The 11,443-nt window shown below is 37.2% G+C and overlaps 1 protein-coding gene across 1 annotated transcript in view; it reads left to right on the top strand.

Moving 5' to 3' along the window:
* Nucleotides 1-11,443, top strand: part of LOC107676383 (cadherin-23-like) — a 267,703-nt gene that overhangs the window by 102,566 nt on the left and 153,694 nt on the right. The window contains exon 9 of the mRNA XM_016470905.1: nt 1,397-1,475. Coding sequence (XP_016326391.1) covers nt 1,397-1,475 — 79 coding nt within the window. The remainder of the gene's footprint in view (nt 1-1,396; nt 1,476-11,443) is intronic.

Raw genomic sequence — 11,443 nt, 5'->3', positions numbered from 1 at the left:
TATTATTATTATTATACATTTAGGTTACATATGCATTTAGAAGAAGCTTTTATCCAAAATGACTTACAAAAGAGGAACAAATGACTCTAAAGTCAGTCACAATGCCAGGTTCATTATACAGTAATAATAAGGGCTAAGATTATCACAAATTAAACAAGATTTTGATGCACATCTTTCCGATTTGTTAAACCGAGGGAACAGTTTAAGAATTCGTGAGTACGGTTTATAAACTGAGGGGACGGATTGCAAAACCGTCGCCACGGATTTTTAATTTTTTTCTCCTACAGGTGACTTCCTTGGCTCCGTAACTTTTGGATGTCCCATGAAGGGGTGTAGTTTCGTCATCTACCAGCAGGGACTCGCTGTCCATCCGAACCCATCAAACCTGACCCTCTGGCACAAACACAGCTCTGCGGTTCATGCTCATACTGTAGTAAGCTGAATCCACCTGCCAAATGGACCAAAGTTTGACAACAGCTAAAACGCAGAGAAAAATGATGTTTTGCGGGAAAAGTGGGGAGGTTTTGCACCGCTGTTTGCCGTTTTCTTTTGTCAGGGTAGCATTTAAAGGCTTTTTAGGGGCAAACACAATTTGGCTGTCAAGCGCTTGATCTGAAATGGTGCAAGAGAAGAGACTCGGATGGAGGGAGGATGGAGAAGTAGACAAGAAGGTGTCCGGGTAGAATGTTTAAGGATGAGAGGACAGGAAAGAGAAGAAGAAAGACGTGTGCATGATTGAACATTCCACTTGTGCGTACGGCAAGAGAATGGCTTGCGAAATACTTCAGCCACACTTTTGTCATCCATTTCTCCCTCGCTCCTCCTCACATTCCTTCTCTAAACGTGCTGTAATTGATTGTGTGCTGTATTCCTGCTCTAAACGTGCTGTAATTGATTGTGTGCTGTAATAGCGGTGGAGTGTTGGCAGAAATGAAGCATAAACAGCTCTCAGACACTATTAGCTGGATCAATGACCAGAAGCTCTCTCACTTTTATCTTTAAGTATCTGTACTGTTTCTCATTCAGGATCAAAGAGTCCTCAAATTCAGAATATTTCTCCATTTGTTGTATTTCATGTCTCATTTGATGCATTTGTTTTTGAAGCTGATGTCCCTGTAACATCACTCACCAGGTCCTTTCCTGAACAGTTGCACACAAAAGCATTTGAACACTTAAAATGTCTGTTTGTCATCGCATTAGACAAAATAAAAAACAAGTGGCATTTATTTTAAAATAGCACAAGCACACTTTTCATGCAAAGCATTTTAAAAACAAACTATAAAGCAATAGATATACTGTTCAAACTAAAGACAAATTATTTATGAACTTGTATGCATAATTTTCATGTTTTTTTTATTTTTCTCATTAAATGCTTGTCGTCTGTGTGTGTCTGTAGGGTTATGAAGTCCGTAAGATCACAGCGATCGATCAAGACTTAGGTCGACCACGTGGAATTGGATATACGATCATATCAGGTCAGTCACATCCATCATGATTATCACGTCTGTCTGGCATTTAATTGTATAAACTTAAGAACATTTAACTTATTCACTTTGAAATTTATTGAGATATTATACAATTTATTAATGTATGTTTTGCTTTGTAAACAAATAGAAACAAATTCACAGGGTAGAATGACATGATATTAAATAATAGTAATAATAACAATAATATATATATAATAACATATTCTTTTTATATTTTAACGTATTTTAGGTTTTCTTTTTTTATATTGTTGTATTTAAGTGTTAAGTGTTTTAGGCTGTTAACAAATATTTCAAAGTATAGAATGATGTAATTTTAGATAATAATAATAATAATATAAGTTTTATACTTCAAAATTTTTGTTAAATTTAATTTAATTTAATTAAAAAAAATTTATATCCTCCTGATTCAAAATCTGGAAATATACTGTCATCTCCTCTGTGTTGTTGCATAATATTTCCTTCAATGATAACCTGGAATGACCATAACCATTTAGATTTGCATGAATCTGAATATAAAGTGCGCATTTTTCATACATGTTTAAAGCGAATTGCACAGAGAATGTAAAGCCGACCACTCTCAGTGCAGCGAAAAGAGACATATATGAAAATGTGCATTTCATGGCATTTCTAATACTCACTTCGAAATCACTTATTTGGATGACAGTATGTAAATGGAATTTAAAATATGCAGTGATCATTGTTCTCAAAACATTCCAATTAGAGCAAATACTCATAATCAGACAATTATATAATGACTAATGTCATTATACGTAATTTGATATATAGTAATTTGAGTGTTGAGTGTAGTATGTTTTTTCATGCTCCAGTCTGAAGGACAGTGGCCTATATGCGTCACATTAGTGCTGCTGTGGTGTAAGTCTCTTAGGATGTGGGATACTGTGTGTGTGTGACTGAAAGCCTTTGTCGATTTAGTCCATACATGAGCTTAACACAGCAGGACAAACCTCCCCACAGTGCAACAAACACACACACACTCACTGTAGCGGTGTACTTGTGTGTGTACGGCCTCCCCCGTAGATCACTTTCATTGCTATCAGCATGAGACAGACGGAGCAAAGGGAGGAACAGAATGGACGGCGAGAGAAAGAGAGAGAGAGAGAGAGAGAGAGAGAGAAGAGAAAGAGGTCGTAGTGGTCATGACCTGAGGAGGTTCCGTGAATTGGGATCCCCAGATTCGGGACCACCAGGTCCACTGGACTTGGGACACCTGGAAAGTGTTCTAAGGTAGATTTCTTCTTCCTCATGTGCTACTTCCTCTGTGCTTGGTTTAATGGTGGGATGGAAAAAGAAGGCCTGGTAATGGTTTCTAGGGCTGATGAAAGGCAGGGTAGGTTATTTGGTTCAAAAACATTTGCTATGCTGGTTGAAAGTCTCTTCACATCCCGATAGCAATAACTGCGTTGAGTGGTCTCAGTGTATTTATATGTATTTATATTGTCTGTGGAAGGTGTAGGACCAAAAAATGTTTGTCCAATCATATCCCTTGGTCCGAGGGCTACGATAGACTGTCCTACCTGCCTGTCAACGTATGTATTTGCATACCTCGGTGCACCCTGTTCGTGCAGACATGATACGTCATCAGGGCGTCCCATTATGCTATTGCAGATCACGAGAGAATGGAAGGTGTTATTATTGTAATAATATGCGCTTTGTACTGTAATGTTTTCTCACCGGTGAAAGAAAGAGAGAGAGAGAGAGAGAGAGAGAGAGAAGGGAGGGTTACACCATGTGTTTCTTTGATATATTTCAGATGTACATTGAGAACCTTCATTGGCTCAGTTTTGTGTTAGTGTGTGTTGAATGGGTTTTTGTAGCCTGTGTATATATATATATATATATACAGTGGGTACGGAAAGTCAAAAAATTCAAAAACGTTCAAAACATTTTTTGTTATGCTGGTTGAAAGTCTCTTCACATCCCATGGTCTAACTGTATTTATATGTATTTATATTGTCTGTGGAAGGTGTAGGACCAAAAAATGTTTGTCCAATCATATCCCTTGGTCCGAGGGCTACGATAGACTGTCCTACCTGCCTGTCAACGTATGTATTTGCATACCTCGGTGCACCCTGTTCGTGCAGACATGATACGTCATCAGGGCGTCCCATTATGCTATTGCAGATCACGAGAGAATGGAAGGTGTTATTATTGTAATAATATGCGCTTTGTACTGTAATGTTTTCTCACCGGTGAATGAGACATGAAGTAATCTGACAGCATTGCATTCAAACCTTCACAAACGTCTCTCATCGTGTCGCTGGTTAGTCTCTTGTCTGCCTGTGCGCGTTCATGTGTTTTGGAGGAGGCGTGGCTTTGGAGAGTGATTTGCAGGGAGGGTGGGATCTTAAGCTTTCAAAGCTAGCTTTCTGTTGCTAGCTGTCTCAGAAATTGCCTACCCTACCTCTAAATCATGTGTTCATATTTGACAGGCTTTAAACTAATTTTAAAAAAATTAAACCATGTTTACATATGCAAATGTTGTTGAAAAAGTTGTTAATGTTTTCTGATTAAGTTATATTAAAGGACAAAACATATTTCCTGAACTTCTGCCATTGGTCACCCTAAGAGACAATCCCACCCCCAAACTCCTGCCATTGGTTGAGCATGTGTTGTTCGACATTGATTGTGATGTTTAAACATGCAGTTCCGTGTTTTGTTTGCAGATTCCGCCATTTTGAAGGAATTCAATCTATGAATGATTTATAGTTACCTCTGAATGTAAAAATGTGGGTGAAAGTAACATCCCCAAAATTACAAAAGAAATACTCCTTTAATTGACTTTTTTTTAATTTTGTTTTGCAGCTCAGTTTGTTGTCCTGAGATCTTCACAGGCTCATATAGTTTTCACTGCAATTGGTAAATGCAGCTGTGACAAAAGTTGATTAGGCCTCTATCATGTTGCTCTCATTACAGCAGCCATGAAATAGCTCATAAACAATTTTATATTTTCAGGATTTTGTTTTATTTTATTTTTTTTTGCATTTATTTGATAGGACAGTTTAGGGAGAGTAGAAAGAGAAACAGACCAGAAAATGATCAAATGCTGGAAACTCACTTTTTTTTTTTTTTTTCTTACAAATATATTTACTTTTATATAATTTTAAATTATTTATGTACATAGCCTTATGCATGTATGTGTGTATTGGTAACTGATATGGGTTTGGTTGGGGTTTGGCATATAGCCAATATCTATAGAGTCGGGTGGCAGATGTCAAATAATAGTACTGTTATGTCTTTTGTGCATTGTATTTAATCTAAAATTACCAAATAAAAATGTGTCTTTGATTGTTCAGGCTTCGGTTAGTCTTCCAAGCTTATGAATGGTTATCAGCTAATGGCAATGATCACAAAATAGCCTCTTAAAGTAACTGTTGAGTGAAGAGGCTTGAGGACATTATTTTTGAAAATCGATAAATCAGCAGTGTAGCCATCCACATCACACACAAAATGACATATTATTCAGTTTATAGAGGAAAGCTGGAAAGTGGACAGATATATAGACAGAATATTCTGAAGAAAACGGATAGCTTTGCCATTAAATTGTGGAGCATTAATGCAAAGATTTCATATGGAAAGAGAATTGTGTCAATTTCCTGTGAGTGGTTCAAGTCTAATGGTCTAATCAATAGGACAGGGATCCGTGATGTAGGTTAAACATTCCCGCTGGCTAGCGGAGCACTGCTATTTCCTGAACCTGATTCCATACTCCGTAATCATAAGAGCTATTGCACAGGCCCTGACCCTAGATCAGCGGAATGTCCCTAGTTATCATTCATAATGGTAATTGCTCTATTACAATTCATATTGCATGCTCTCTCAAAGCCGTTGTGTGTGAATCTAAAGGGGACAATCAAAGAAGCAGGGGAAAATGGGTAGAGGAAGATGTGTCGCTCTCTTCAGGAAACTCAGGTTGAGTTCAAGATCTTATGAAATAATTTGATGAGCACACTTTCTTTCCTTTGTTAACAGGAAATAAACAGAACTGCAAACAGAACTGAATTACAAATGCCTTTTAAATTCCAGCGAATTTGAATAGGAAGTATTAAAATGAACTTAAAGAGATAGTTCACCCAAATATGAAAATTACCCAATGATTTACTCACCCTCAAGGCATCCTAAGTGTATATGACTTTCTTCTTTCAGACAAATACAATCAGAGTTATATAAAAAAATGTCCTGGCTCTTCTAAGCTTTAAAATGGCAGTGAATGGGTGTTATTTTTCAGTAGTCCAATAGAAGTCCAATAAAGCGCATCCATCATAAAAAAAAGTGTCCCACACGGCTCCAGGAGGTGAATATGGCAGTTAGCGGAACGATGCCTACGAAAGTTAGCGGAAGCTAGAGATTACTGTTTATAGTTTTAAATATGGATAGTTTTCTTAAAAAAACGCATCGATTCGCTTCAAGGGGCTTTTATTCACCTCCCGGAGCCATGTGGGACACTTTTTATGATGGCTGTATGCACTTTATTGGACTTCTTTTGGACTATTGAAAAATAACACCCATTCACTGCCATTTTAAAGCTGGGAAGAGCCAGGACATTTTTTAATATAACTCTGATTGTATTTGTCTGAAAGAAGAAAGTCATATAATTAATAATTAATTAATTAGTTACATTTATATAGCGCTTTTCTGGGTACTCAAAGGATACTCATATACACCTAGGATGCCTTGAGGGGTGAGTAAATCATGGGGTAATTTTCATTTTTGGGTGAACTATCCCTTTAAATTCAAATAACTCATTTTTAGATTGAAAGTTTTCAAAATAGTTTAATATTTTATAGCCCAGATAGATAGATAGATAGATAGATAGACTGACAGATGGTTGGATGGATGACGAATGGATGGACAGATTAGGGTTGTTCATTTCGGTTATTTTTCCTAACTGACGATTGTTAACCGTTAACTGACAAGATTTCTTTTAGAAAGGATAAGTGTCTGTGACCCGTTAAAAATACTAACATTTGTTGAATCTAAATTAATTCATTTTGGCTTGTCATTTATATTGCTATAGCTTCTTATATTTTTAATTCTTGTTCTTTTCTAAATACTGTTAATTGAAAGGATTTGTTGTGGCATGAGGGGAACTAAAATAGCCTTGCTATGTTTACAGTGTTTATTATAATGTTTGTAAACATTTCGCGTCGGCATTAGGCCTATTTCTGAATGAAATAATAAAATGCGACTTATACGCGACTTATGTTTTTTTCCCCCTAAAAAACACATTTTTTATACGAGTAGCATATTTTAACCATGCAGTAAACCGATTGTATTAATCGGTCAAAATTCTTACCGTCGGTTAACCGGTTAAACGGTTAAAATGAACATCCCTAGGACAGATAGAATGACAAAGACAGACAAACTTCCCCTTTCTGATTTGATGTTAATTGTTTTAGTGTTCATTACAGAAACAGGCTTTTGGAACAACCTTTACACACACAGAATCTCATTAGTGCAGATTCACTGTTAAATTCATCAACATCTAATGAATGAACATCTCAGGAATCAGTAACGACATGGCACATCAGAACTGAAGAGAGTGTGGAGCAGAGACAGACAGGCTGACGTGTGGATTGTGTATTTGTAGTATGAGTGTTTGTGGCTTTAGGCTTCACTCTGAGCATTAATGTTGGGTTTTCACTCCTAAATGCGCATGTGGATGTGTGTATATGTTATTGTTGCTGTCCTTTGAGGGTGTGTGTGTGTGTGAGTGCGTGTTTGCAGGGACTCGTCCCATTAGTTGAGTAATTAAGATAAGTGAGTTTTTAATTGCAGGGTGGTGTGTGTTAATGATCTAGAGACTAGAGATCACACTCTCCTGTAGTCTCTCTCTCTTTCTCGCTCTCATTCATTTTCCCCCAGAGGTGTGTGATGACAGTGCTGTTGATGTTATTATTTACTGCCAAATTACTGCGCTGTTCCTCAGGCCTCAAACTTGCTCTCTAATCCTGCAACTTGACCTGGAATGTCATTATATGATCTTCTGAAGTCAAAGTAGTACCTGAATGTGAAAATAAAGAGAAGGTATAATAGTCAAGCACTACGTTTATATTTCAGATCGTATTATTCAGTTGCGTCCATGACACAAAGTCACCATGGTAAAATGACTGCCTTGAGTAGCTGATGCTTTTATAAAACAGCACCAACAGCAATATGATAAATGTTGAACATTGTTTTCTATAGAAAATTATGAGTGGTTCTTGACCGTTACCAGGGTGTTGCTATGTACTCAGATAAATTGTGTAGACATTTTTGACAGAATTTTCTTTGCAGAATTTTTTCTTTAAAAAATTGTGAGAATGCTTGAACATTGCTATGCAGTTAGCAAGTTATTCTAAATGGTTTTAAGAACGCTAGTAGGCGGTTGCCAGGATGTTGCTATGCATTTGCTAAGTTGATTGTATTGTTACTATAAATTGTTACTACAAATCATCGAGCATATAAAGTCAGATTTGAAAGAACATAAGGGTGCCAGGGTGTTACTATGCAGCTGCTAAGTTATTCAGAGTGGTTTTAAGAACGTTGCTAGGTGGTTGCTAAGTTGAATAGCTTTATGGTTGCTGCCATGGCTAAGTAATTGCTAGGGTGTTGCTATGCTAAGTTTTTCAGAGTTGTTGTAACAATGTTGCTGTAAGGTGGTTGTAGGTGGTTATCAGGGTGTTGCTATGCAGTTGCTAAGTTATTCTGAGTGGTTTTAAAAACATTTCTACTTACCAGGGTGTTTGTGGGTGGTTGCCAGGGTTTTATGCACTTGCCAGGTTATTCTAAGTGGTTTTAAGAAAGTTACTAGGTGGTTGCCATGGTATTGTGTGTGGTTGCCAGGGTATTGCTATGCAGTTGCCAAGTTATTCTGAGTAGTTTTAAAAACATTTCTAGTTACTAGGGTGATTATGGGTGGTTGCCAGGGTGTTCCTATGCTGTTGCCAAGATATTCTAAATAGATTTAAAAAACATTTGTAGTTATTAGGCTGTTTGGGGGTGGTTGCCAGGATGTTGCAGTGCAGTTGCCAAGTTATTTTGAGTAGTTTTAAGAATGTTAATAGGTGGTTGCCAAGGTGTTGTGAGTGGTTGCCAAGGTGTTTCTATGCAGTTGCCAAGTTATTCTGAGTAGTTTTAAAAACATTTCTACTTACCAGGGTGTTTGTGGGTGGTTGCCAGGGTCTTATGCACTTGCCAGGTTATTCTAAGTGGTTTTAAGAACGTTGCTAGGTGGTTGCCATGGTATTGTGGGTGGTTGCCAGTGTGTTGCTATGCAGTTGCCAAGTTATTCTGAGTAGTTTTAAAAACATCTCTAGTTACTAGGGTGATTATGTGTGGTTGCCAGGGTGTTCCTATGCTGTTGCCAAGTTATTTTGAGTAGTTTTAAAAACATTTCTAGTTACTAGAGTGATTATGGGTGGTTGCCAGGTTGTTGCTATGCAGTTGCCAAGCTATTCTGAGTGGTTTTAAGAATGTTCCTAGGTGGTTGCAAGGTGTTGCTATGCTGAATGGATTTATGGTTGCTACAATAATATAGAATTGAATGTGTGTGATTAAATGAGATCAGATTTTAGAGCTGGAGCTCTTAGTTTTATAAATCAGAAGGATTGATGTGGAAGTTTTAAGTGTGTGTGTGTGTGTGTTTTTGAACTCCAGCACAACTCCAGGGCAAGTTGGTACAACTGTGACTACTGAAGCGAGTGTGTGTGAGAGAGAGAGACAGAGGGACTTGTGAAGGTCTTCAGCATGCTCTTATGCCTGTAGAATCCGTTATAAAGTGCCCTAGGAGAACACTGTCCTGAGCTTTAGCCCAGCAGGGTTCATGAACCACAGCACTCACAGATATGGCTAACAGCCCCTGCAGCTACGGTGGCTTTAAAGGGCCAAAGTTAAAGCCTCATTAAATCGCCCTGCTCTTTCAGAAGCAGATGTGAGCTGCTTTGGATTCAGAGCTCCCAAAAGGTACAGATCAACATAGCCCCGCTATTCCTGTGACACTGAAGCTAAATGTTACCATGGAAACCTCATGGAAAGTTGTCCGGCTTTATGAAGACCAGTTCTCATTGATTTACACTTTTTTTTAATGCAAGGAACTGGACTCTCACCAACGCTGAGATTCCACCTGGAGAAATTCTGTTGATGTGTGCAGATGCCAGTTTAGGAGCATCTCATAAACTTCAAGAAATATAACCAGACACACACACACACACTGGACCACTGTGTCGTACTCAGGGGACACCGGACAGCTTGCAGCCCCATCCTGCCATTTTCACCAAGTTGATTAAGCAAGATGGTATTTAGACACTCACATATCTAGATATTTATTGTTTCCACATATTTATAGAGTAGATGTGACTAGATCATATATGCACACACTAGGTCAGGGCTTGCATGTCTGCTCACTGCTATAAGGGCTGTCAAACTTAACAGGATAAAACATGCTATTAAATATGTGTAATGCTGTTACTTTTATCAGCATTAACACATTTATTTCATTTGGCATTATAACTGTTTCAGAACAAAACTAATTGGAACCACTGGAACTGATTGGAATTTGTCCCTAAATTATAAATTCCTGTTATGGGTAATTTATTAATATTATGTTTATATGATATTTATATCAACACGTTGGATCAATTTAATGTATCCTTGCTGATTAAAAATATTAATTTCTTTAAAAAAAAATGTTGTTGGCCCCAAACTTTTTAATATTTTCATAAATAAGTATTATATATAAATGTATAGGCTACCATTTCCAAACCTAATAATTGCATAATGGACAATTATTCACGTTACATTTATAGGACAAATTATTGAGGTGTCACACGACAATCAGCAGTGCTTCTCTGTTCTTCAGACAAACAATTTTTAGGGATGAATTTAAGCTACAATAATAATAATCTAGCATAATATTGATTAATATTTTTTGTAAATGTTAATGACAAAGCCAGGTCTTTATCAAGTATTTAAACTGTTGGACATGTAACAGTTTTTTTATATGCTGTAAATAATGTAAGCAAGTTACTTTCATTTACTGAACACAAAATGTCCACAACTTGCTAACAACGGGCCAAAGCATTGTAGTAGTAGTAGTACAATCCCTAAAGGCCTGTTCACTCCAATAACAATAACTATAAAGATAACTATATAAGCCTCCACATCAACACACAATAATGTTCTGTTTATTATAAGCATGCGCTGCAGTTTAAATGGCCAAACTTTTTAATGTAAGATGGATTCTGAATGGCTGTCAACGTTTTTATTGTTCATGAGCTGAAAGAATAATTGTATCGAAAGTGAATTCCAATGATATCGTTCCTCTTTGCCATTATCGTTATAGTTGTGGTGGTCTCTGCTCTACTTTTACATTTAGAATAATTTTAAAAACGACTAAATCTTTATCGTTAATTGTTATAGTTATCATCCTCGGTGTGAATGGGCCTTAACACATACGCACTGCTACATACAGTGTACATGTTTATCACTGGAACAATAACACTCTCTTCAGATTTCCAATTATGCACTCGTTCCTGTGATAATCTCTGTCTCTCTCTCTCACACACACTCACTCACTGTCTGCGTAGAGTACTTAAAAAGCCATTACCTGTTCCCGCACAAGTCTGCTTACAACAGCGTGACCTGTGAAATCCACCTGCAAAGACGTGATATGTGATGAAGACATGAAGATCAGCTCACATTCTTTTATTTTGCCATCTAAGTCTGATCTTTAATAAGATCTTATCATGTCACAGTTTCCTTTCAGATGAACGGCTTAATGTCGTCTGCTGAAGTTCATAGTACTTACACAATGCAGAGATTTTCACAACAGAATTGAGATCCACAAGCAATATTTCAGTGCGTACAAAGCTGCACATTTTAATTATTAAACTTCTGCAATTCAATGCAAACTGCTTAAAGGCGGGGTGGGTGATTTGGTTCAAAAACATTTTTGTCGT

The sequence above is a fragment of the Sinocyclocheilus anshuiensis genome, unplaced genomic scaffold, assembly GCF_001515605.1.
Source record: "Sinocyclocheilus anshuiensis isolate Anshui unplaced genomic scaffold, SAMN03320099.WGS_v1.1 scaffold961, whole genome shotgun sequence".
Taxonomy (NCBI): domain Eukaryota; kingdom Metazoa; phylum Chordata; class Actinopteri; order Cypriniformes; family Cyprinidae; genus Sinocyclocheilus; species Sinocyclocheilus anshuiensis.
Note: the sequence above shows the minus strand (reverse complement) of the source record. Positions and strands in the feature narration are given on the sequence as shown.